The sequence below is a fragment of the Balaenoptera musculus genome, chromosome 9, assembly GCF_009873245.2.
Source record: "Balaenoptera musculus isolate JJ_BM4_2016_0621 chromosome 9, mBalMus1.pri.v3, whole genome shotgun sequence".
NCBI lineage: Eukaryota > Metazoa > Chordata > Mammalia > Artiodactyla > Balaenopteridae > Balaenoptera > Balaenoptera musculus.
This window is the reverse complement of record NC_045793.1, coordinates 48,329,315-48,357,156: the sequence shown is the minus strand read 5'-3', so window position 1 is coordinate 48,357,156 and position 27,842 is coordinate 48,329,315. Positions and strand designations below refer to the sequence as shown.

Genomic DNA, 27,842 nt, shown 5'->3' with positions numbered 1-27,842 from the left:
GTCAGTGTGTCATTTGGAACTTGAGCCCAGGCACAGTTTGAAACAACTCCTCTGGTGAACATACAGTCAACTCCTGAGGAACAGCAGGGCAGACCCATGCAGTTTTCTCTCCAATAAATATAGAATCCTTTTATAGTGGTTTTATGAAAACTATTCAGGAAGATGTGAGAAGGAATAGCCTTGACATTGTATATCCATTTTGAGGCATATATTAATTTTATCACTGTCTCTGCTTTCTGTTAGACAGTTCTCTCTTCTTTACATATTGTTATGCCTTTCATTAGGAATTTGTTTTTTGGGAATTTATTAAGATGCCAGAATCCTTCAACATCATAAACATGGAAAAGTGGCAACTATTGGGCTTCCCTGGTGGCGCAGTGGTTGAGAATCTGCCTGCCGATGCAGGACACACGGGTTTGAGCCCTGGTCTGGGAAGATCCCACATGCCGCGGAGCAACTAGGCCTGTGAGCCACAATTACTGAGCCTGCGCGTCTGGAGCCTGTGCTCCGCAACAAGAGAGGCCGCGACAGTGAGAGGCCCACGCACCGCGATGAAGAGTGGCCCCCGCTTGCCACAACTAGAGAAAGCCCTCGCACAGAAACGAAGACCCAACACAGCCAAAACTAAATAAATAAATAAAGTAAACAATGCGTTAAAAAAAAAAAAAAGTAGCAACTATTCATTGCCAACATTCCCAACTCCTCTGCTATCTTTCCCAGTGTTGAACATCTGTCCCCAGGGAAGCCCATCATCACCTGCCCTCCACTCCTAATGCCAAGTTGTTTTCTTTACTCGGTGGCTTTGGGCAGAGGGGAGAAAGAGCTTATCATGAAGACCAGTGGTACTTGGGCCTTCCAGGCCCCTGTTGCATCTACAAGGGGAGCAGGGGAGAAAGGGGGATCCTAAAATCCATCTCACTCTCTGGGGAGGGCACCACATGCTGCCCTGGTGGTTCAGGACCCATCCCTATTTACCTCCTTTTGGTCTTTTCCAAGCATGCCTCCCCTATCTCTCTAGATCTGATCTCTTGTCTTTATTTGATGGTACCTCTGTTGGGAATTTAGGGATTTGTGTGGAGTGAGAAGCAGGAAATAATAAGAGGAATCTCTCTGCATTCTTAGCCTTACCAGTATTCACCAAAAGATAATTCCTTGGGAATTGTTGGCACTAGTGTTTTTATTTTTTTTATTTCTTTAATATCTTTATTGGAGTATAAATTCTTTACAATGTTGTGTTAGTTTCTGCTGTACAACAAAGTGAATCAGCTATATGTATACATATATCCCCATATCCCCTCCCTCTTGAGCCTCCCTCCCACCCTCCCCATCCCAACCTCTAGGTCCTCACAAAGCATCGAGCTGATCTCCCTGTGCTATGCAGCCGCTTCCCACTAGCCATCCATTTTACATTTGGTAGTGTATATATGTCAATGCTACTCTCTCACTTCGTTCGTCCCAGCTTCCCCTTTCCCCGCTGTGTCCTCAAGTCCATTCTCTACATCTGCGTCTTTATTCCTGCCCTGCCACTAGGTTCATCAGTACCGTTTTTTTAGATTCCATATATGTGCGTTAGCATATGGTATTTGTTTTTCTCTTTCTGACTTACTTCACTCTGTATGACAGACTCTAGGTCCATCCACCTCATTACAAATAACTCAATTTCATTCCTTTTTATGGCTGAGTAATATTACATTGTGTGTATGTGCCACATCTTCTTTATCCATTCATCTGTTGATGGACGTTTAGGTTGCTTCCATGTCCTGGCTATTGTAAGTAGTGCTGCAGTGAACACTGTGGTACATGGCTCTTTTTGAATTATGGTTTTCTCAGGGTATATGCCCAGTAGTGGGATTGCTGGGTCATATGGTAGTTCTATTTTTAGTTTTTTAAGGAAACTCCATACTGTTCTCCATAGTGGCTGTATCAATTTACATTCCCACCAACAGTGCAGGAGGGTTCCCTTTTCTCCACACCCTCTCCAGCATTTATTGTTTGTAGATTTTTTGATGATGGCCATTCTGACTGGTGTGAGGTGGTACCTCATTGTGGTTTTAACTTACATTTCTCTAATGATTGGCAGTAGTGTTTTTAAACCACCCAATTCCAGTTTTCATAACTGGGTGTATTCTAATAACTCAAGTTTATTGAATTCTTTTTCTTGTCTTTGTAATGTTTCCAAATTGAATATGTGACTAACAACTCCTTTTATTCTACTTAAGCCCAGGGAGAAAAAATTCCACTAAAGAGTTGAAAATCCCAGAAAATTTGGAATTGGGGTTCAAAATCACATGCTCCCTGGGCTGGTGCTCTTTTTTACTCTCTGACCACTCAGCAAGGGAAGAATATGATCTAGAAGCAAAGCTACATGGAGTTTGGTTTACTTAAGAGGCCAAAAGAGAATTACATCTCTCAGTGCATAAGAAACTGGAACTCTTAAATAGTCTTAGAACCTCTTAGGTTCTAGGCTAACAAATGTTAAGATTTTTCAGGGGTAGAAGGTGCTCATTTGAGGGAGCTGTGTCTTATTAGAGATCCCTTTCCCTCTGTCCCTCACAGCCCTACCCAGGAAAGTATATGCTGGTGAAATTTCACCCTGAACAAACTACCTAATTTACTAAACAAAATCCCTCTCCACTATCCCCTCAGTCCTGCTCAAGATCAGCTTCAATTTTCCAGTGCAACACCACTCCCAGTCTTTTTTTTTTTTTTGGATAGAATTGATGTATTTTTTTCACTTTTGTTTATTTTTGCCCCAAAGCTTTTGGCATTTCCCTCCAGTGAGTCACACTCTGGGACCATCTCAAAATGACCTCCTTACAGGATGTTTCTCTTCCCCGGGGAGATGGGAAATTGGTATAAGACAGCCTGTCACAATATGTTACTGTATAGTGTGTGGGGATTTTAATAAAGAGATGCCATTTCACATGCCACCAAAGCCACTTGATGGACGGACTTACAGGCAGATAGCCTTCTAAATCTTTCCCCAACTCTATAGAGACAAGATGGAAAAACGAAAGCATGGTCGTTAGGGGTTTACTCCAATCAGTTGAATATGGGAATCTGTCCTTCTACTTTTTCCATCACAGAAGTTTAGAGTAGTTCTTTGAGAATTCAGATTTTGTAACAAAATAATTGAACTATCAGGGGTGGGAGGATAAAAACAGGAGGAGAGAAGGCAGGGGTGCTCAGAGCCTCACCATTTCCCCAGCACACTCACACTCAAGCTTTAGGCAAGGTCAGTGCCACTCTTGACCTCTGGACCTCCAGCCTTCCTCCACCCCTCAGTTTGGAAAACTTCTCCTCCCCAGGAATAATTCATCACTCCTTATTCTCTGCTCTCAGAGCGCTTTGTACCTTCCTCTACGAAAGCATTTAGCACTCTGGGACTATGGTTATTTGTGCAGTGGTTACCCACCTTCCCTCTCCCATGCTCCCCTCTCCCCAGTTAGAGGGCCTCGGAGGCAGGGGAGTGTTGGCAAAAATTGTCTCTTTGTCTTTAGCACCCCGAACAGGTCCTGTCACCTATGAGGTTTAATATGGCACATCCTAGTGCAACCATGATGGCAGCCATGATGGGGCCAGGGATCCAGGAGAATTTCTAGTCATAATGTTGATGTGAGTGTCTGGGTTTCCTGTTCTCTTCCAACAATGCTCCCCCTTCCCCCTCCTCAATTCTGTCAGGCACTCACTTCCTTTCTCCCCTTGGAGTCATGTAAGAAAATTTTAAGTATCATCAAAGATTACTAGATGTACATGTGAGTTTTGATTATAAATATTCCTTGGGAAATTAGGAAGATTACCAATGTGTCTTCCCACTGTATGTCAAAATGTAGAGGTTGGCTTTACTCTTTCTACTGAGCTTTGACTCCTGCATATGGTGGACATTTTTTGGCTCTGGGCTGCCTGGCATCCGGGCTTCCTTTCTTCTAGTAACAACACCTTGGTTTGATTTTTTTTCGGTGGGGCAGTAATTGTCTTCCCCCATTGGGTGCAGTCTTAGTGGTACTGAGTTCAAGGTAGCCCACCCTCCCTTAGCCTGGGATGAGTTATCAGTGGTCACCACTGGTATGGTGTGGGGTTGGGGAGGGGATGTTTTTACTTAACTTTTGCAATGAACAATTTGCAAATTAAAGATTTAAGAAAAAGAGTAATATTGACCCAAAAGATCTGGCTAGATGCAATGAATTTTCCTGTTAAATCCGTTTGAACAGCAACCACAGGCCTGGCCTCTTCTACTCAATTGCAGGGCCCCGGGGAATGCAGACAGGCCACGTCACACTCCTGAAGTTGCCAAAAATCCCTTTAAAATGATCCAACAGATGTCCTTCCTTGGGGTCGAGCGGATATAAATCACAACGGTCTGCTTTCAATTCCTAACTCGGTGTCTTAGGGGCAGCAAAATCAATCACTCTCAGGTTTGTTTTCTGAATGTTTTTTAAATCTTCCAAATTATAATAGCAATAACCATTACAGTATGCAAGAAAAGGTAATCTGAGCAGGTAGTTGTATTTCATCCCAGTGTACAAACTTCCTTTGTGATGGTGGAGTTGAATGGGCCCCCATCACTCATCTTTGCAGTTAGTCCCATGGACCAGAGAGCAACCCCGAAAGGGCTCAGCATGAAGAATGAAATGGTTTCTGAGCTTAGAACCAGGGGCCTACATGGCATAAATATCGATACGGCCATGCCCACATATCATCAGCAGTAAGAGGAGGGGTCTTGTCATTCACATGAAGAAAGAAAGGGAATGCCAGACTTTCCCAGACGAATCAGGGCTCAAGTCAAGCAGTTTATCCCAGGATCTGTCTTTGTTTTCTGGCCTTATCTACCACATTTCTGGTAGTATGAGAAAAGATGGCTAAAGAACTTCACATACATAAGTAATTAAATGAAAGCTCTTAGTACTTTCCAGAGAATCAGGATTCCAATTTAAACTAGTTCCTCTTGGGTGGAGCAGATACAACATCTAGTTTCCAATAATCTGGTGTATGTAATATTTAAAAATAAAGCCCATTTTTAATGCTGGTATACACTCTAACCCCAAATGGGGTCACCTGACACTTACCCATTGATGTCATCAGGTGAGAAAGAGCTTCAGGATCAGGAGGCAGGGTGCCTTCTCCGTGGAAAGAGGATGGAGTTTAAGGAGAGACACATGAGTTTGAATCTGGACTGGCTCTGCCATTGGCTGTAGGAACCTCAGGCAAGTCTCTCTGTATCAATGAAGTTCCATGACCTCCTCTGTGAAATGGGAAAACCATCTACCTGGTGATGTCTTGGTGAACATCTGGCGCATTTTAGGGGCTTAAAAAGAATAGCTGTTATTATTACTTCTGATTCACAGAATTAGGTGTCTACAGCTGAAATGAATCCCCAGGGAAGGCCTATTTCGCCTCTTGGTAACAACCTCTGAGGTCGAGGCTGGGCCTTCCAGACCTACTCATGGGCCACCCAACAGACTTCCACTGCAACAGAAATGCTTTTCTGCCTCTTTACAATTGCAACCCAAAGGTCAAATCAAGTCACTCCCCACCGCCGCCCCCCCCCCCACCCCGCCAGCACAATGCAACGACAGCATTCAGCAAGCTCCCCCTGCCCTACTTTGTGCATGGTGGGGGTGGGGAGGGCAGGGCTAACGCTGCTCCTCATTCCAGGTCCTGCAGAACTCTACACTTCTCTGATCTCAGCAGACATGTGGCCAGAGTCTCCCTCTCTTACCTCCTCAAACCCTGCCTTTTCTTGAATTTTTAGCAGCATCTCCTTTCCACTGTCAGGCTGCCCAGGGAACCCAAACACTCTCCCTCTGGCCTTCTGCTGAGCAGACTTAGTCCATGGACCTATCCTCTGGGCTCTGCTTCCACAGAAACATAACCCAAAAGGCAGTTCTTTCTCTGAGATCCTGGGGCCAGAATTTTAATATTTACATACATAACATAAGCACAAAATGGTATAAAAATCAAAATATACTTAAAAAATTGTCTCTTTCGCACCCATGCCCAGTAACACATTGTCCTTCCTCCCCTACTGTTATTGGTTCCTTGTTTATCTTTCCAGAGGCACTCTATTCCTTACAAAACTTCTGTGTGTGTCTCTCTCTCCCTCCCTTATTTATTTATTCATTTGATTTTATTTCCCTTCCTTCCTTTCTCCCTTCCTTTCTTATAAATGAAACATACTATATTTTTAGATGCCTTGTTTTTTTAACTTAACAAAATCAGTGCGTAGTTTAAGGCCACTGTTAAATTTAGACTTCTTCTGTCCTTTCAGTGTTCTCCAAACCTTTATGCTATGTCACCCCTATTGTTAAAAAATTGCTGAAGGCATACCAAAAATGTATAATTATTCACTCATTTATAAAGTATAACCATGCCACTACTGTACTAATAACATATATACTATGAAATAATTAAAATGGAAACTTTGAAATGATAAAGGATGAAATTTTAAATACTTAATTCTTAAAAATTGATTTTTAGTAGTACAAAATATTTATACTTTCTAAAATATTACTCTTAGTATTTTTAATAGGATCAATGTGTTGAATATGCTTTGTCATGTTTGAAAATCTTGGGTTACCCTTTTGTGAGATAACATTCAAATGTCTGGTTATATGTTCAGTTTATTTTGACACTTGGTTTCCAAGTCCATCAGAGCTGAAAAAGACACATTCCAGAGATGTAGATCCAAATGGAAGCAATACCTTATTAGATGAGCTTTGTTAACTCCCAACATGCATTTTTCAATCCCATCTTTTATGTAAAGACATTTGTTGAAATTTTTCCTGAGTTAAGGATTTTTTTTTTTTTTGGTAATGCACACACAGTAAATGGAAACATTTCCAAACATCTGTTTTCAAAATGCTCTTGCCATAGATTAAATTTCTTTTGAAAAGAAATTACATTCTCACTAATTTTTAAAGCATCACTTCTTTGAAAGGGCAGATTATGTGTTCACTTTTTAAAAAAATATCTGCTAGATGACATACTAACAATAGCCACTCGCTCATCTGCAACCCTTGTCTTTTTGTCAAAGAAAGAAAGAATGCAGGACCCATTCTCAGGTTCTACAGCTCCTTTAAATACACTGCCCTGAGATAGCCCATGTGGTACGAGAGACCGACCTGGCCATTTCCCATCGCATGGCAAAGAGTTATAAAGGTCCTACTATTTGAAGACTTTGTTTTTATGAAATGAACCACATTGATAACATCCTACAGGCATGTACATTGCAGTCACTGGCAGTATGCTAGACCCAGAAGCTTGAGAAGATGCCTCACCTGTCCTCACTGTAATTCCCCTTGTTTATATAAGTTGTCTGCTTGCAGTAACGGCAGTCATGTGAGACTTTCTGCCTGTCTCTTGTCTGGACTAAGGGAGGGCACCTTAATGGACTGGTGTATCTCATGGGGGACGCCTACCCCACTGGGAGAGTCTCTCCACAAAGGACTCTCTCCAATTAAATTCAAAAACTTGCTTTTCTTTAGTCTCTGAACTACCCTACCCTCCCTTCTTTTAATGTAAAATACCTGCCAGTTTCAGTCTCCATAGGACTGTAGCCTCAAGGGACTTGGCTAGGGTTGCTCTGGGAAGGCCTGGCAAGTTGTCCCCAACAGTCCCCACTGGCCTGGTGCCTGGGACAGGGAGATGATAAAAATGACAACATCTAAAACAATGACAGCATCTACCACTTCCACTTACTGAGCTATGATTTTGTGTTGATCCCTACTCTAAGTGTTCCATAAGAACAGTCCATTCTGTCTGTTCACTGTAGATATTTTCTATAACACCTCCCTAAACACTGAATTAGAGTTCTGAAACACTGCTCCCCGGGAAATCCAGGACTTGGTTTCCTACTAGTCTTTGGTCACAACATTTTGGTCATCCAATCAAAACATAACCTTGTTTTATGTGTGTTAAAGAAACCTTATTTAACATATATCGTTGCTTCAATAATATTGACCTCATAGCCAACAGCATATAACTCACGCCTGAACGAACCTTATCTAACACACATCTTTTCCCCATAAGGCACATCACAGCCTTCTTGTGCTCAAGAACACTAGACGGCACTTCAGCACTATGCTTGGGAGTCCTTTTAAATAGCAAAATCACCAATAAAAGCACAAAGATGCAGAAAATGTGGCACTAAGTAGACTGCCAAAAGGATGCTTGTTTACATTAGGAGAGCTGAAACAAGAAGGCAGTGTTGCCTCGTTTGACCTCAGCTGAGAATGTGCATATTGGGTAACTCAAATTTCTCATCACTCTGTCCATGCTCACAAATGACCACAAAGTGAGCAAGTATTGATTTGGGGATTACAAATAAATTTTAATCAGTAGGTGATGCAAATATGGAATCCACTAATAATGAGGCTTGACTATATCATCTCATGGTTCCTTGGTGAAACAGTCACTATGACAATGATATATGAGCTGGAAGGAACCTCAGAAATCTCTTCTGGCTATCTTCTTTGAGACTTTGGGAGGCTAGTACAGTGAGATGACTTATCCAAAACATCCAGTGCATGTGTGACACACCTGGGACTAAATCCCAGGTCTCCCAGCCACAGTTGGTGCTCTTTCCACTACACATTATTGGGACCAAATGCAACTATTTAACTTGCAGGTGGGGCTATATGCAAAGCTTTGTGCACACTTCCCCCAGTTTATTCTCTGCAATAATTAAAATTTGCTTTTGATCAGAATGTTCAATTTGAGGTCTCACAGTATATGGGCACAATGAACAACATGTATAAAAAAAAAAAAGGAAAATCTCAACCCTGAATGAAATCAGGCACAAAATGAGAAATTAAAAGAACTCAATAAAATATCTGCAGCAAGAGGCTTTGACTTTTTAAATTTAGTTCCCCAGTAAGCCAATTCATAGATGGGTAATATGAGGGGGAAATGATGTGGAAAAAGCCAAACGTGCTGTAGAATTAGAGATGTGAGTGTGTGATGCATAAATAGGAAAGATGTGCCGAGATGTGATATTTTAGTTGGAAAATTACTCATGTATGTATATTTATAAATGTATATATTTTGATGCAAGATGATCTCAAATTTTTTTGATATTCCAACAATTATTATACAAAATTAGGTTATTCTTTATTTGGCTAAAAGAAGTACAGAATTTAAAACCCAAATTAAAAATGGCTCATAACTAATGTGGCCTGCAGGCTGTTTGATAAATGCATATATTTCAAATGAACTGACGAGCAAAAAAACCAAAAAAACAAAAAGAAGAAAGAAAAGGCAAGGATTTAGTATGTTCTCTGATTAAGATCCTCTGCTTATCATCAATCAGTACATCATTTCTTTTACATATAAGATTTCTAATTCAAAGAATTCCAAGCTACCTTTCTTGCTAAGACTTTCTACATTCCAAAGTCTCTTCCTCACCACTATTATAAGGTCACCCATTCCTTTGGAATGATAAGTCAGATGTTCTTACCTGATATTTACCAAACACCTTCAGATGCATGGTATGATAAACTTTTCTGTTATTTATAGAACAAGATGTAGTTACACCTTTATTCATTTACTGCACTTTTCACATTTTAGAAGGAATTTAAAATTCCTTTTCAAGGCCCCAGCATCCCATTTATTTATCCATTTCCATCTGAATCGGTGTCTCAGAATCCATCCTTTCCATCCTTTAAGTTAAAAGATGTAATTCTCACTCATGCACAGCATCTTCTTACAGTTAATTTTGTAGTGATCCTCCAAAACAGAACCTCACTTGTTTCAAGGATAATTTTTATTGATGAGAAACATTTTGCAGATTTAAAAAGATAATTTTCTTATTTATGTGACATTTTCTGTTTCGAAAATTTTCTTTTCAAAGATTAAAATCCCTGACATTCTCTTTTAGGAAAGTAGCTGATCCATCAATAAGGATCCCATCCTCTTTCAAAAATGAATCGATTAATCATGTCAAAAGATCTCAAAGGCTGATCATAGGGCAAAATGTGGCCTCCACCTCGAACAATTACCTTAAAGAAGAAAAACAGAAGAAAAACTGAAATTTAGAGAATCGGATATTCTAGATAAATGGAAAGTTTTAATTTGGATTAAAGTATTCTTAAAGCTTACATGAAATAAAGAACATATTGTATCAATCCATGCCTTTGGATATGCTGATTGTCTGCTTTTGATAGCATTAATAATAGGTACCTTAATGTAAGAAAGTTTTAAAATTGTGTAGTTATTCAATTTTATACCAAGTTGCGTTTATCTTTGACATGTATAGAACTGGAAAATTCCTCCTTGTCTTTTTCCTCTTGGGACGGAGCTGTCTGCGCCTCCGTGCTGTGCTGTGCTGTAATTCTACCCGGTTACGGCACTAAGGTGGGGAGACCTAACCCAGACCAGCTCTGCCTGCAATTGGGGGGAGGAATCTACCTAATTCCACCCTTCAGTTAGCTGGTCCACTTGGCTGTCACACTAAGCTATACCTTCCACCTTAGCCTGTACCATTAATAAAGGAGATATTTTGATCCTCCAAAAAATTAAAACAGTAACAAAAGAGAAATCCTTGATAGCTGAAATTTTAAAAGCCCATTTTTGAGCAGCAAAGAGTTAGAACATTCTATTTTTCCTGACATTTTATTATGAAACATTTTCAAACATATAGCAAATTTGAAAGAATTTCATATATGCACTATTGAGATATTCTCATTAACACTCACTTGTCTTCTTACAGATGGCTCTCACTATCCATCTATTAATCCACCTTATCTTTTTGACGCATTTCAAAGTAAAATGGGGGTATCAGTATACTTCTCCCCAAATTCTGTGTAAAATTTACATATAACGGAATCCACTAGTCTTAGGGGTAAACTCAACAAGTTTGGATAACAATGGACCCCTCTGTCACCTCTCAGGATATATAAAGCATCCTTAAAACTTCTGTAGTTGAGGTGAGTTCAGACTCACACAAGGGCCTACAAGGGGCCACCCTTACGCCAGGCTCTGCACTCGGAAAGTCTATGGTTTCAGCCAATGTCCCAAGGACCTCTCTACAACAAGGGCAGGCCTTCATGATTCAAAAAGGGAAAGAACCGACACTGAGTGCTGGGAGGCCGCATGCAGGAGAGATCCTGTGGCCTGAGAGGTCCTGTTGCACGTGTGGAGAACGGACAGGAGTTAGTAGTGGCTGATGTAAGTGAACACATGCTATAAAGCAATCACATTCAGTGACTTCTAGCTGCTGAATCACAATCAAGAATTAAAGACTACTTTTAAAAAGTCCCTTTATTAGAGGCCGACCTTGTACCTGCATCAATCTGAAAAGAACTGAAGCAGAAAAAAAAAAAAAAAAAAAGATTTGCATAGTGTGTTGATTATATTACCCCCTCCCCCCAACACCCACCATCTTCCAACCTTGCTGTGAGATAAGCGGATCAACGTTATTAGATGAATTTTATTTTGCAGCTTACAGCTGTAGAAGCTGTGCCCTGAACAACGGCAGAGAGCACCCTTCACAGCAGCGTCGAGGAGACTGGAGCTATAAGGGGGCTTGTCCAGGTCATACAACTGTAAGTAGAGGAAGCGGCTAGAACCCTGGCTTCTAATGCAAACGCCAGTGTTTTTAATCAAATTACAGTACTTACACAATAATTCCTTACTTTGAACAGAACTTTACGGCGTAGTCACAGAACGTTTCACTCGCCTCTGAAGAGCCCTCTGAGGTTGGCCTTACCCCTCATATACCATTGGAGACATCTGCTTTATGCTACCCTCCACCAGCCGTCATCTGTGCCTTGCTGCTATGACAGTGGCGTCCATCTACCATTTGTGTTCCAGCTTGCATCTGGAAACCCACCGTGTCCCACTTTTTGTCACAGACTGAAAGTAAACACATCTGTGACAAGAGCCCGTGCATGTGGCTCTGGAGGGAAGCTTCTGCTGCCCCCACTATCCCAGGCTAGAATTCTCTTCCTGTAGCTTCTCATCCAATTCTCCGGCCTTGGCAGGAATCCGATGAGTGATTTCTATGCAGCTTCAGCTCAGCTGAGGACATTTAATGAAGTCATGTTTATGACAAAACCCAGCTGCTTAAACTGGAAATGAGTTTGGTGGCAACCATCCAGAACAGAAATAAACTGAATACTCAGGAGCTAAAGGTCACCCTGTCTTCCAGACCAGAGCTGCCACTAATGGGGGGATAGCATAGTGCTTGATGGCCTGGGCTCGGGAGTCAAAGTGCAGGAGCATGACCAGAGGCACAGCAAGCTGTGTGACCTTGGGCAATTAACTTCATGTCTCTGAGTTTCAGTTTCCTTAACTGTACAACAGAGAATAAAATATTATGTCCTGGGATAGTTGTATAAGGAATTAATGGAATAATATCCATTGGAACACTTGGCACAGTGCCTGGCCTGGGATGGTACTTAAGAAATATCAGCCATTGTAATTATTCTTCCAGTAATTATCTGTGTTCAAAATCCAAGATCAAAATGCTTGTATCAACCTAACCAACCTAGAACATTGTGTTCCTACATTAGCATGGAAAAATCTTGGTTTAAGCGAGTTAACACAGTAGTTCTCAAACAAGCGTGCATAAAAGTACCTGAGCTTGTTAACGCAGACTGCTGTGCCCCCTGCATTGGCAGGCAGATTCTTAACCACTGCGCCACCAGGGAGGCCCCTAAGAATTTGCGTTTCAAACAGTTCCAAAGTATTGTTGTTGGTGCTGTTGGTCCAAAGACTACGCTTTGAGAACCGCTATTTAAACCAACTTTCTATTTTGTGAGAAATCAGGCAGTTCTGTTTTTACATCAAGGGAGAATACAAAGAGAAATTTGGTTAACATCTACTCATGACCTGACCTTAGTGTATTTTTTCCTGATCATCTGCTCTCCTGGTGTTTATACACACACACACACACACACACACACAGTCTCTCTCTCTCACACTCTCACACACACACTAATATCCACCTTCTACATCCATGATAAACAAGTGGTAAAGAAGAGATGACAGGGGTTAGGTGTTATAATTCTTATTCACAGTGAGTTGCCTAATCCCTGGTCCAATTCTGAGCTGCCATATGTAATGACCAAATGACATCATAAATGGTGTCATTAAGATTGGAAAGAAAAGCTCATTTAGGAACAAAGTCTTTTTCACATACCACAAAATTCTCGATGTTCTCTATCAGATTCCCATACAGCATTTTACTGAAGTTAACCTCAAAAATAAATTTATGAGTGCTGAAAAAAACCCACTCTGCTGTTTATAACCAAGCCACTCACCACTCACGAATCAAGAACACAAATCACTACAGAGTTTTTAGAGCTGTGTAAAAAAATGTGACAGGGTCATGATTACATATTTAAATGTGACAAGATTAATCTCAAGGCTCCCTGGATAGAAATGGTCTCATCACCAGAAACTGTATTTTTTGGGTGCTTTCACACTAGAACTGAAACCCCTAAACTCATGTGTTCCAGATGTCATGAATTTTCAAAGGGTTATACAAAACACTTTAAAGCTTCATTACACTTTACATTTTAGAAAACAGTACAATGCTCCCTGGAACTAGAAACATGGACCTAGCAATAAAGGTTTCTCAGTTGTGCCTTTTGAGATGAAATATAGATGGAAATTCACAATGGGTGTGTTGACATAGATGTGTCAGGGGAAACTTCCTGGGAGTCCTGGAGGAGCAGATCACCGGACAATGGTGGGTTGGGGAGGGGGGAAGGGATGCACTAAAGACAAAGGAAACTGTGAGTTCAAAAGCAGTGGGGTGGGCTTCCCTGGTGGCACCGTGGTTGAGAATCCGCCTGCCAATGCAGGGGATGCAGGTTCGAGCCCTGGGCCAGGAAGATCCCACATGCCAGGGAGCAACTAAGCCCACGTGCCACAACTACTGAGCCTGGGCTCTGGAGCCCGCAAGCCACAACTACTGAGCCCGCATGCCACAGCTACTGAAGCCTGCACGCCTGGAGCCTGTGCTCCGCGGTAGGAGAGGCCACGACAGTGAGAGGCCTGCGCGCAGCAGCGGAGGGTGGCCCCTGCTCGCCGCAACTGGAGGGAGACCACGCACAGCAACGAGTACCCAACGCAGCCAAAAATAAATAAATTAAAACAAAAACAAAAACAAAAACAAAAAACAGTGGGGCATGAAACTGCATGGCACGTGCAGTAATCCAAAAGAGGTCCCAGTTGTAAAGAGTTAGTGGGAAAGCAGAAGGGACAGTTGAACAGGTAAACCCCATATGACATGCTGCTGGGATGCATGGACCTTATCCTATAGGATTTGTGTGTGTGTGTGTGTTAAAATACACATAATATAAAATTATCATTCTAACCATTTTACATTGAACAATTCAGTAGCATTTAGTATATTCACAGTGTTGTGCAACCATCACCACTATCTAGTTGCAGAACGTTTTCATCACCCCAAAGGAAACCCTATACTCATTAGCAATCACTTTCCATTCCCCTCTTCCTGCCAGTCCCTGGCAATCACTAATCTACTTTCTATCTCTATGGGTTTGCCTATTCTGGATATATCCTCGAGGGGTTTTTTTTTTTCGTTAAATTTTTAAATTTATTTATATTTATTTTTGGCTGTGTTGGGTCTTCGTTTCTGTGTGAGGGCTTTCTCTAGTTGTGGCGAGCGGGGGCCACTCATCATCGCGGTGTGCGGGCCTCTCACTATCGCGGCCTCTCTTGTTGCGGAGCACAGGCTCCAGACGCGCAGGCTCAGTAGTTGTGGCACACGGGCTTAGTTGCTCTGTGGCATGTGGGATCTTCCCAGACCAGGGCTCGAACCCGTGTCCCCTGCATTGGCAGGCAGACTCTCAACCACTGCGCCACCAGGGAAGCCCATATCCTCGAGGGTTTTAAGCAGAGTAGTGATGCGCTCAGATTTGCATTGTAGAAAGATGACTTAATATGTAATGAGGGGGCTGATTTGGAAGGAAATGATACTGGGGTAAGGAGGCAAATTAGGAGACTACATCTTCAGGTGAGAGATGATGTAGGCTCCTAAGACAGATGGTGAGAAGGGGAAGGGAAGAGAGATGTTGGGGTAGAAATAATAAAATTAGTGATTAATCAGACAAAGTTTAAGTGAAAGCATCCCCCTCCAACACACCAACAACCTCCCCATTTCAGGCTTCTGACATGTGCAGCTTTGCAAGAAGTGATGTTATTAACCAAGAAAGAAGAAAAGAGGCACATGGCAGAAGCAGGTTTGGGAGGCAGGTGATATAGGATAGTTTATAGTCCTTGTTTTCTACTACAGGTTGATGCAGACACTCAAGAGAGTCTTGTTTGTTAGTTTCTGATTTACGCTAAATTTCTTTTATTATTTTTATTCCATTCCACATTTACAAACTCTTACCTTTTTGTTTTCAGACACTAACCCTGAGTAGAAATAAAATAAATATGCACTCAAATAAAAAGTATACTAAAAAGAAAGGGTACTTGGTAATGAGAATAAAAATAAGCCAAAGCTTGTTAGCAGCCGCCTCTTAACAAAGAGTGAGGCAACTCACTTCCAAAAAAAAACAAAAAGCAAAGTGAAGGTCAAGGCTCACGGCTGCTCCCACAACACTCAGGGAAAACGCCTTCAGATTCACCACTGTAAGTCCTAGGGTAGCAAATAATTATTGAGGGGAAAGGGTGCTTTAGCTGACCTAAATGTAGCCATCGCAGTGGCATCGTTTCTAGAGTAGTCAATATAGAGCTTTGATGCTACCTTACAGTTCCCAAGAGGCTCTCATCTAACTTAATCAGTTGCAACAATATCATAATTTAGGATTTCCACTTTTGATTATGACACAATAATAGCATGGGTCAAACCAACCCCACTCTATTAAGAACAACAATAAAAGCTTAAAGGCATGGACTCAGGATTTAGCAGATCTGGGTTGGAACCCAGCTCCGTGACTTGGGCACAATGACTTAACTAACTCTATTTTCCCATCTGTAAAATGGAGATAAGAATTAGGGTGACCAGTTGTCCCAGTTTGCCCAGGACTGAGGAGTTACTGCGAACATAAAACTTTTAGTACTAACACTGAAAAAGTGCCAGGCGATCTGGAATGGTTAGTCATGCTAAGAATATTTAACTTTCTGTGAGAATTCATAGAAATAATGCATATAAAATGTTACATGGCACTTGGTCCACAGATGTGTATTAAGCTTGCACCACGTATCATACAGGCAAATAATAAGCACTCAACCAAAGGTCATCATACTATTATTATCTGAATTTTTATGGTCAAAGGAATATGTTTTCCCTTTAAGAGCAGAGAAAGATTAGAAGTTACTAGGAACTGTAAACTTCATTACTATACTTTTTCAGAAGATAGATTATAATATTTTCTTTAGGAGGGGAAAGATAGATTATAATATTTTCTTTAGGAGGGGAAATATTTCTCTTCCAGGCTTCTTTTATTTCCGTGCTATGAATCTTTCCTTCCCATGGGAAAGAATGTTCCAGTTAAAGTAAGAAAGCAACTTAAATAAGAAATCAAACCTCTGTCAATAGGTTTAACTGTCTAGAGTGAATTGTATCCCTTAAGCCTGCCAACACCAGGATCCATCCCATTCTTTCCACCCCCTTTCACCTCATGCAACGCCTAACACCCTCTTCTCCCCACACAGAAATGTCAATCAAGCAAGACCTTACTTGTCTCAGCAGAATGGCAAAAAGCTGTTGTGTCTTTTTTCCCTTTTAAGAACCCACTTTACAACATAGGGCTTCATGCAATTAAAAAGTAATCAAAACTTTACTCCCTCCATGTGCAGTTTTTATATTAGATATCCACAAGAGGATAAAAAGCACAATCCAGTTCATTAATTACCCTTACTCAATATCTAGCTTTATGATCCACATTTGTAGTTTTCTTTGGGAAGAGCGAATGAGAATGGGGGAGGAGAGGGCAGAGGTTATAGCAGCAAATGCTCTCTGCCAGGAGTGTTGTGAGGACTTAGACCCTGACTCACTGTCTTCTGGGTAACATGGAAACAAGAGCCAGCCAACCTGCCAAAATTTTGCTTCCTGCAAACAGTAGTGTAGGCTAGCTCCAGCAGTGGTGTGCTGGAGTTCTTTCCCACTGGTTTAGGAGATTGGATTACGCACGTGGCTGCCCCACTCCACATTTGGTGACATCATGTTGGTAGCCTGAAATCAGCCATAGTGGGAGTATTTACACCACGGAGATTGGCAAACACTACAGATCAGTGGCTCCCCTCCCTCCCAAGCTGGTTTACTCTCAGACCACTGGTTCTCTGACATTTTGATGTTCCTGGGGAAACATGACACATTAAGGCATTCTTCCTCTTTCCCAAAATAAATCAAAGAAATATCCATTCAAATGGGTAAATTATCTTCTCTGAAACCTTGGCGCAGGATATCAGATGGGCTGGGTTTCAAATATTTGCAGGAAGGTAAGAAGGTCCTGTTGCCTGCTTCCATTCCTGTCTGTCCCCACTGAGTTCTAGTATTACTGGCAGTAATAGTTTCAAGACCACACCACCAAGTTGTCAGGATCCTTCTGTGTATCAGAGCCCCTAAGACACTCCAAACGTGGTCTTTTTGGGACCACTCCTGACCACAGAGGGTATCTACATTCAACTGTGTTCCTGACCCACAGCTTAAGGGGACCCCAGACCCGCAAATGCCCCCAGGTTCCGGGAATTTAGAAGACAAAATATGGCGAATGGTGCAACATTTTCAATGATGCCATTTGTTGAAACAGAACAAGGCACACTGTCTTTACTGCTAAACCAAAGAGCGCAAGGCAAAAATAATGCCCTTAGTCCAGCTGACAACGTAGCAATACTGCAACACAACTTTATTTTGTTCCTTCATGCTGCCCATTTCTCTACCCAACTCCACACTCTACCTTGTTTGTTTTTTGGCTCCATTTACTATTCCCACAAGCAACTTTGTAAATCTGGTTATGCTTCAAATTGAAACGACGAAAAGTTATTGTTTAAAAGGCAAACCCCCATTCCTCTTTGTTCCTCAAATAACATTAATTTTTAAAACCTGTTCTGCATGTGCAGATAATACTTTAAATGTTAGCCTTCTTAGTATTTATTCACTTCTCATAATGAAATGGTTCTCTGTTAAATTTCAATAGATTATTGAAAACCACTCAATAGCTAAGAGAAAATTATGCATCATTGCTGAGCTGCTATACCTCAGCAACTAGATCTGCTATCCAATTTATATTTTAAATAATACAATAAATTAGCCCCCTGAGTATTAACTAAGTGCATATTTGGGTAGCTTAATTTAGTAGCCTTCTTTTTAAGCTAATCAGTCCTCTCTAATGAAATAGAACCACATGAACTAAGAGGACTCTTGGCAAATAATCAGAGTAAAATTGGGAGTTGCTATTGTTTATTATTGCCTTTGTTTTCAAGAAGCGAGCTGTATGTTTTTTTAAGAAAAGGGAAAAAAAACCCTCAAATACCGAGAATTCAATTTTTTTTAAAGGAGAGGATACACTAGTCAGCCACTGAGATAATGAAACTTCTACAACCCCTTCCATAAATTTTTTTCCCAGAATATTTCTCCTTTTTTCTCTTATGTAACACAGAAGGGAAATAGTCTTCAGTGGACATAAACAATGCATCCTTTCGTTTGATGGGCATTGTTTTGAACTATTCATCATCTCAGCATGTCTAGTCTATTTCCTAGAAGACATTCTGGTATGTACAAATGGTGAGCAGCTATTGCATTCCTTGAGAATTGTAGTATTTGAATATACACACAAATGAGAGGGGTGTGGGCATAAGGTAGGGGACAATTTGATTTTAATTCTAATTCGCTGAACATTTACTGAGTGCCAGGAACTGTGCTAAGGGGTTTGCTACAATCATAAATCGTACATTATTCCTGTCCTCAAGGAGCTCAGTGTCAATCAAATAGAGGAGGAAGGCAATTGAAGAGGCAAATGAAAACCCAGTGTGGTACATGCAACAGGAGATGTACATAGAAAGAGATGCAGAGAAGGAGGAATTCTGGGAGAAGGGCTTCCTAGAGGTGATGCTGGAGCTTAGCTCTGAAAGGCAAATGGGGGTTTTCCAGGCAGTCAGAGGAGTAGGAAGGGCCTTATAAGAAAAGCAGAGGGAATCCATGGGAATTATTGGCTGACAGAACAGTAAGGTGTGCTTGGGGAATTATAAGGTGTTTTGTTTCATTTTTCAGGATTCTAGTTAAGAAGGAGGGAGAGTGAGAGTCCAGGTTGGGGAAGGAAGCAGAGGCCAGATCAAATATCTTTACTCTCTTATGTAAAGAGTTCAGACTTCATTCTTCAGGTATCAGGGAGTTAGTGAGGGATTTTAAACAGGGAAAAACAGGATCGGACTTGCATTTTGGAAAAAGCACAGAGAGAAGGGTAGGTTGGAGAGAAACGAGACTAGTTAAGACCAGTTAGTGAGGCTATTGTAAAAGGGAAAAAGTTTAAACAACTTAAAAACACATATTCAGAGTGTTCTTGAATAGCATCTTTTAAAATCTGTGCCTTTTCTTAAAACACCACAAGGCAAAAACTGTTTCATTTTAGAATTTATAATGTAGGGTAGCCATTGTTTTTTTATGTCCCCCAAAATGCTGTACGTTTTTTATTGGTTTGTATAAAATCAGTGTTTTTCTTTTTAAGTAGTTCTTTGTGGTTTCTGTGTCAAGCACTAGGAAGTGAGTAAATCAGGTCAGTGAGAAGGATACTATAAAGCAGATGTGAGAAAGGCTAGCTAAAGAACTGGGTGAGTAGTATTTGCCAATTACTATTCTTCTTAATTTTCTGGTAAGACTCACAGCAAAGCAACTGGCTAAAAAACTTCACTTCCTTGTCGTTTCAATGGAAAAGTGATGGAAGTGAGGGGATTTGTGCTGTGTTGGAAAAAAGATTCAGGTTCTTCTCCCTGTGGTCTAGGCCTTGCCTGCAAATCCAGGCTTAAGTTGAAATGTCTATTTTATTAGTTGCTTCTTATACTGAGCCACTGCTGGTAAGCTGAAGTGATAAGGTGCTGAAGGAATAAATTTCTAATTTTTTTAAAGCTGGTTATTTTGATAGCCAGCATCAGCCCAGGCCATCCAGAAAGAAAAGTGCATCCACAGAACCAAAGCAGTACCAAGACTTGGATATGACATGTCCACTCCACCCTTTCACTGGGTGTGGATGCTACAGTCTTTCAATTGATGGTAGCCAGAGAAGAAGACGGGAAAGAGAGCAAGAGAAAAAGAAGACAGACCATGTATATTAGACATGGGAAAGGACATTAAGTGCCCCCTTCCACTTAACAAGCCCAGCTGAAAGATGCCTAGAGACAAGTCCAAGAGCCGGTGAGATAGTGGAATAACCAGAACCCTTGTACATTACTGGAAAGAATACAATCAATTTGGAAAACAGTTTGGCATTACCTAAAGAAGTTGAAGATGCTCAAACCCTGTGAACTCATCCATTCCACCTCTAGGAATTATTCTTAGAGAAAGTCTTGCATGCAGGCCCAAGGAGATATTTGCAAGGTTGTGTACAGCAGCAATATTTATAGTAGCAAAAAGCTGGAAACAACCCAAATGCCCATCAGCAGTGGAATGGACAAATGATATAATCACACAATGGAATACTATGCAGCAATGTAAAAGAACGAAGCACAATTTTGCATGTATCAACACGATGAATCTCAAAGTATTGAAGAGCAAAAGTATATTGCAGTATCATACAGAATAATTCCTTTTGTATAAAATTAAACATGAAAAGTAAAATATCATTTATGGAGATGTATATCTGCAGTAAAACTATTAATTTTTTTCAGAAAGGAAAAGGGTGATAAAAAAATCCAGGGCAGTGGTTTACCTCCAGGGCCAGTGAGGGAAGGGGATGGGCTGCTGGTAATGCTGCATTTCCTAAGTGACTGGTAAGCACAAGGGTATTCAGTTATCATTGTTTGTTTTATCTTACACAAGTATGTTACATATTTTTGGATATTATTCAATTTTCAACTACAAAAGAAAAGAAAAAACCCACCTACTGATGCTGCCAAACTCACAAAAATGAATCTTGAAGAAATTTAACATGTTCTCTGTTGTGCTTTTTCCTTCTGCCCAACACAGGGATGATGAGATGGACCCTTTGTCTAAAAACAGTAAGTGAGGAGGATACAGAGAAGCAATTGAAGGAAACAAAGGCAAAAGTGGGAAGTCCCCCTCTGGCAAGCAGCTCCAAGAAGACAGAGCTGGTGCCAGAATGGAAACCTTGGGACTCCAGTTGCTGCATAAAAAAAATAAATAGAGGAACAAAAATAACACCCACATCTCCATGCTGGACAGCAGAAGAGCAAGAAGTTGCCGAACATTTGTTTTTTTTTTGTTTTTGCTAGATTATTTTTTACTCTCTAAATCTAAGCTCCTATATTCCCCTTCTTCCCTGTTTCTATATGTTAGAAGCTCAGTACAAATGAAAAAAAAAAAAAAAAAAAAAAACCAAAAAAGCCCCCAAAAAAACCCCAGAACAAAAGCATTAAGGCTGGGTGCTTCATTTATTGTCAACAGGGATGTTTCAGACTATTGTTAAACTAGAAGGGACTCAATGCTTTAGAAACATCTCATCACTCAATTTAGTGATTTTCATATACTTTTGTTAGACTGCCATGCAGCAAAACATGGAACTCCTCCCCAGTCCCCTCTACTTCTTCCATCTCTCATCAAGGCAGTTTCCTTGTTATGGTGAAGGGAAAACTGGATACAACTGCAGTATTTCTAGTCCTATCTGATGAATAATACTCAGCCCATTTCATCACCTGAGCCTTTAAGACATAGTAACTCTTAAGGACCCTGTTAGATGGGGTTGGGGGAAGCGTCTTGCCCTGTGAAAACAGATTCATGCTAGGAGAGGTCAACAAAGACAATAAAATAAATACTTATTACATGCTTACTAGATGCCAGACAGAGTGTCAAGTAATAAATGAGCATTATCTTAATTAATTCTAATAATGAATCCTTCTGCAAGAGAGGTAGGTATTCATATCAACCCCAGTTTACAGATGAGGAACCTCTTGGAGAGGTTAAGTAACTTGCCCAAGGTCACACAGCTAGTAAGTGGTAGAGCTGGGAGCTAATCCAGGTCTAACACAGTATTCATTATCTTAATCCCTAAACTATAATGTCACTTGAGTATGGTGATAATAGAAGTAGTGAGAATCGCCAAGGTAATAAAAAATAAATAAAATTCAAGCTCATAATTTCTCAATCTGAGGTCACCAAAGGTGGTCCATGGTTTGGGTTGGGGAGAGTCTATGAATTATTTTCAACAATTCAAATAGTCTAATCCATGGGTTCTTTGTCTTTTGTGTGCCATGGACCCCTATGGCTGTTTAATGTAGCCTATAGATACCTCTCAGAATAATGTTTTTAAATACATGATTCACTCATATATATATTATGATACATATCATAATATATATACATATATATTTAGATTACAAATGAAGCCATTACATTGAAATGATCAAAACAGCTAAACATGAATTTGTGATACATCAACATACACCTTTCTATATGAACACATATAGAAGAGCAACCCGTGGGTCTGATAACTCCTGTAACTTTAATGTAGTGATGGTCATAAGCATTGTTCCTAGCTATTTGCAACAGCATCTGTGTTTGATATGAAAATATCTCTGCTTTCTACGGTGACAAAGCCAAAGGCACTGCTAATACTGCTGTGGTTTGTTGCCTACATTCATAATGGAAGGAAATGATGTTTCAGTTAGAGGTTAGTGAAAATAAAGACGCAATTTTTTTCCCTTCTAAGTTCACTGACCCCTTGAATCCTAACCATAAACCCTTAACCCAGGTTAGGAATCTATTAAATAACCTAACGATCACCTAATGGAAGTGCTAAGTTTACTCCTGATAAGGCTTCAGTCTAAATCATTGCATTTTTATTTTTGCTTTGGCATGGAACTAATTGTATCAATCTATTATATCAATAGTATTTGATCAATAATTAATATCCAGAAACACACTGTTACTGGTGGGCAACATCTTTGCTGAGAACTCTTCTGGATGATGTTTACAGGAGACCCTGCTTGATCTAGTTGTATCTTTGTTGGAAAGTAACAGAAGACTTTGCACATGAGGATCACATCATTTCAGTATGGGACAGAATGCTGCTGGGAAAAGGAAGCTAATGTTTTGAGTAAATAAAAGAGTTCTTCTACGAGTCTAAATTACCAGTGGTCTATCAGTATTTTGAGAGAACAAAGGTCACTTGTAAACCTACAATGCATGGCAGGGAACTGAGGTTTAAAATTTAGTTTAAGGTTTTGGCTGAGGATTTCAGAGAACCAGAGCCATACCAGTAAATACTGTTGACTAGAGGACACTTTTCTAAATGTGATGCTTCAGATCAATGGCTGGTTTGTTAAGAGTAAATCTATGTTCTCAGGTTTCTGGTTGGCCTGTAAGTAACTAAAATAGGTCAGGATCTAGAGCACCCTTTAGGCATCAGAACGGAAGTTTATCCAAACGTAAGCCACACAGGATTCCTGCAAGACGGAAGCCATTTCCTTATCAATAGAGGAACAAAAGACATCACAGTTTAGGGTTCCCCAAAACCAGCTGCATATTAAATTCCCTAAGAAGCTTAAATATTGATGCTCAGGTCTTACCCCAGACCAGTAAAGTCAGAATATCTGGAAATAGACCTTGGGAATCTATATTTGCAAGGGTTGAGACACAATGGCTTAGGAAAATGTAGTGGACAAGGATGGTTCCAAATTCTTTGCCGTTCTTGCCATCAGGAGGAATCTGGCCTTGCTCTGTGATTTGCTTTGACCAAGAGAATGCAATGGAAATAACAGTCTGGGGCTTTTGAACCCTGGCCTTAAAAGGACGGGCATCTTTTGCTTCTCAGTTTGGGAGACCTGCTGCTATGCTGTGAAGTCCAGACCAGGACAGTACATGGTCAGAGGTCATATGGAGAGAGCGCTGGAGGACAGGAGATTCCCTTGGAGACTACCTAGGAGACTACCTTACCCAGCTTTAGCCAAACTCTCAGCTGAATGCAGCTGCGTGTGCGACCTCGGCCTACCCCAATCAGAAGAACCGCTCTACTGAGCCCATTCCACCCACATAATTGTGAGAAATAATAAATTATTGTGGTAAGCCAGTAAGTTTTGGAGCGATTTCTTATTCTGTAATAAATAACTGAAAAAGGGAAATATTTCCTGACAATTCTTGATTCTTTTCCCTGAAAGATCTGTTGCTCCTATCTTGGAATCTTGATGTGAACTGAAAAACAAGGCTGGATCCATCTTTCTAATGCAGATAGAAGACATAATGACACTAAGAGCTCAAGTGAAAGCTTACATTATGCAAACAAAGGAAGACCAATACCCCATGTGGCCTTAGGGAAACCACCAACTCCTGCTGCTGTCTACTCACCCACCCCCTCGCAAACCCTGAGAGCTTGCAACTGCATTGTCTCGGTGGCCTTTGTGGTAGACAGATGCATCATCAGATCCCCTTTCAAGGATGGACTTGCGGCCCAGCTGTGGGAAGTCAGTCAGCAGACGGCTTCCAGCTCCTTCGGGGTCTGCCTCAGCTGCAGAGCACAGCCTTTCCCCAAAATGATGCCCTTCCTGGGGCATCCCACATTTGGTGACTAAGTGAGGCGGGGGGTATAAAGGCCCGATCATTTTTGTCTGATGTAAGATGCTCTGATGGAAACTACTCTCTCTGGAGCTCCCTTGCAGGTTGGCCAAGGTTTGTCAGGCCTCTATCATAGTTTGGTTTTCTCCTCTGCCAATTCTGCTTCCTACCCCTTCCTTTCTCAGGTGTTAATCCCTAATAAATATCTTGCACTCCAAACTTTGCCTCAATGCCTGCTTCTGGAGAATCCGTGAAGCTCTTGATGGAAAGTTTTATATTGAGGGCAGGGGTATGTTTTGATTGCTATGTCTGATTTTCTGCCCACAGCCTGATTCCCAAAAGTGGACAGAAGTACTTTCCCCAGGTCTGGAAGATGGAGACAAAGAACCCATGAATCAGGCCATCCCTCTTGGTAAAAATCCAGACCTGGGAGAGAGATGAAGATTCTGTTTAACAATTTCTGTAACAAAGCCAAAACATGTTCCCAGGAATTAGCTGCATTTGGTAATCACTGTCTCAAATCTGTTTAACAGTTACTTTCCTCCATTAAATATTGTTTTAACTTCTCATGCCTTATCAACTAGTTGAATGCAATAGTTACATTTATTGCTCTTTGCTTACTCTGATTTTGTCAGTGCAACCAAGGACTTGCTGAAGACCTTTCTGGAACTGTTGGTTTCTTCGGAAATAGTTTCTAATGCTCCCTAAGATGTTTAAAATTCTAAATTAAAAAAAAAAAAAAAAAGAATTATCAGAAAGTTCAAGAGAGGCAGGTGGCCAGCTCGGTCATTCTCTCTGTGGATTATCCGTGGACATGTTGAAATCCTAGCCTGAACTTCCCTTCCACTCGAAGGACTGTGGTTATTCTTTTCTCCATTTTTCAGTTGTGTGTAGTCAAAGAAACAAAATGGTTGATGTTAGTTTTAGAAAAGCACAATTAAGAAGCCGTAGTTGTTCACTGTTTTCTGTCTGCACACCAGGCTTTCCCCATCCTCCTACTCCTTGTAAGCACTCTGCTTTTCTTTAGAAAACAGCCTCTTCTATGTGGACGGGATGCACTGCCAAACACACTGGCCACCACCCGCACTCTACCCACCTCTGTCACCACCACCACCAAGGGCAGACTTGTAGCCCTGGTCCGGTGGCCAACCAGAATATTCCATCCTTCCCGCTCCATGGCCCCCACAGGTACTTAAAGCACAGCGGTGCCGGGGAAAGAGCAAGATGTGGGCTGTCAAATCTCAGATACTATTACTATTTGAAGCCTTAATCAAGTTTTCCAGGTGAAACTTCTGTTTCTACATTTATAAATTAGTAAATACAATCACATAATTTACAGGGGAGCTATGAGTATTCCATAAAATTGTGGATAAGAGAGTGTGTGGCAGACCACTGGCCTGAGGGCTTGCGAATGCTGAAGGATTGGTAGCCATCCTTAGCGTCTCCTTTGGCCTTCCTGACACCCCCATGCACCAGCGACCAGCCCACAGCCGGTAAGTGGCAAAAACTGAAATTCACATAGGTTGGTCTAACTCCACAGTCCACCTTCCTCTCATTACCCCAGACCGCCTCCCATTGGTCATGACTCTCCAAAACAGTCAAGCTTTGAGGGTGGTGGGCTCCTTCCCTTGGTTTCAATGTATGTAACCCCTAACAGAAGGTCTGATTCCTGTTGGAAACTCAGGGAGAAGCCCCTGCGAAGACTGTGGCAGACCACCGTCCTGAGGACTCCATAAGCCAAACCTGGGTCAAGGTCAAAGCGTAAGTCATGGCTCAGGGCTTGTGCTTTTGGGGGCTGGGGGACTCACTGTGGCTGCCTGAGGAGGGCACCAGGATGACACCAGCATGCCAGGCGCTCCCTGTGGATACTTAGCTTTCAAGCTGGTTTAACTACACAGGAAACACCATGTCTCAAACAGGGATCAGTCCTCACAGCTTAGACATGACAAAGCTTGTCTCCTCTATTTCAGGACCTCAGAATCAAGTATCAAGAAGGTGGTCTCAGGAAGTAGATGGAGAACCTTCTTCCAATACAGCTCCTAACATGACTCCCTATTTCCTGGGGATCCTCCTTCTCTGACCTCTTTCTACCCTGAATTCATCCTATTGCTGCCATTTTAAACTTTCCAAAGCTTTGAAAATATGCTTAAACATCTTCCACGGCGACAAACACTGTATGCTTCCACTTACATGAGATAATTAGAGTAGTCAGATTCATAGAGACGGGGTAGAACGGTGGTTGCCAGGCTCTAGGGAAGGGGGAATGGGGAGCTGGTGTTCAGTTACAGAGTTTCAGCTTTACAAGAGGAAAAGAACTGTGGAGATGGATGGTGCACAACATTATGAATGCATTAATGCCACTCAACTGTATACTTTAAAATGGTTAAGATGGCAAATTTTGTTATGTATATTTTATCACAATAAAAAAATTGGAAAAAAAAAATCCCTTCAGTGGCCCCCCACTACTTAAACAACGGAACACTCACCCCTTTGCCTACCATCAAGGTCCCATGATCTCCTTCCAGTTTCCCTCCCAGCTTTCACCCTTTAGGCTCCAGATTAGAAACCAGACTGCGTGCTCTGCCTGTGCCCTGCCCTGTACGCTCTCATTCTGAGGCTCTGCCCACCATGTTTCCACTGTTCATTTTAGCCAATTTCAGCATCTGTTCTTTGACTAACATCGGAAATTCCCAGGTAAAGCTATAACCTTTCTTAACACTGGATGAACCTTGCCTCACCACCTACTGAGCTCTAGCACCTTTTTAAAAATCCCGATACTCTGTCTGTCTATAGAAGGTCACATGCATGTAACTGAAGAGCTAACACTGGAAGTAAAATACATTATTTCTCAGGCCTGCTTTAATTATGGCAGATGTGTATGCAGGCTCCAATTTTAACTGTACTAGTTTACTACTGCCAATCCATCATTCCAGAGGTGGGTGCCCTTGTGAAGCAGAAAACCTCTGGGCTGGAAGCCAGGGGGCCTAGAATCTAATCTCAGCTCAGACATGAAATGGGTAGGAGACTTTGGAACAGTCACTTAACCTCTGGGCTTCAGTTTCCCCACCTGGAAAATGAGATCTAAAATTTGTTTCAACTGGAAAATGCTACCTAGAGGATGGAGATAATCCATCCTGTAATTATTGAATAACCTAAGCTGATATTGATAATGAAAACATAAAATAAAATTAATGATGACTCAAATTGC

At 41.2% G+C, this 27,842-nt stretch overlaps 1 protein-coding gene and 1 long non-coding RNA gene across 14 annotated transcripts in view; one reads left to right on the top strand and one right to left on the bottom strand.

Moving 5' to 3' along the window:
• The window catches only part of LOC118900666, a 60,702-nt gene extending 33,720 nt beyond the window's left edge, over nt 1-26,982 (top strand). For 7 of the 10 annotated variants that reach the window (XR_005021198.1, XR_005021200.1, XR_005021195.1 and 4 more), the window contains 2 exons: nt 4,247-4,415; nt 5,083-5,210. This is a non-coding gene — a long non-coding RNA (uncharacterized LOC118900666). Of the gene's footprint in view, nt 1-4,246; nt 4,416-5,082; nt 5,211-9,874; nt 9,987-21,094 lie in introns of those variants that run through there. The other 3 variants (XR_005021199.1, XR_005021192.1, XR_005021196.1) reach the window with 3 other exon arrangements.
• Nucleotides 1-27,842, bottom strand: part of CPVL (carboxypeptidase vitellogenic like) — a 137,390-nt gene that overhangs the window by 15,879 nt on the left and 93,669 nt on the right. For 3 of the 4 annotated variants that reach the window (XM_036863182.1, XM_036863181.1, XM_036863183.1), the window contains one exon: nt 9,352-9,995. The exons of the other annotated variant lie outside the window; for it this stretch is intronic. In XM_036863182.1, coding sequence (XP_036719077.1) covers nt 9,891-9,995 — 105 coding nt within the window. In that variant the 3' untranslated portion in view covers nt 9,352-9,890. Of the gene's footprint in view, nt 1-9,351; nt 9,996-27,842 lie in introns of those variants that run through there. 4 annotated transcript variants of the gene reach the window in all.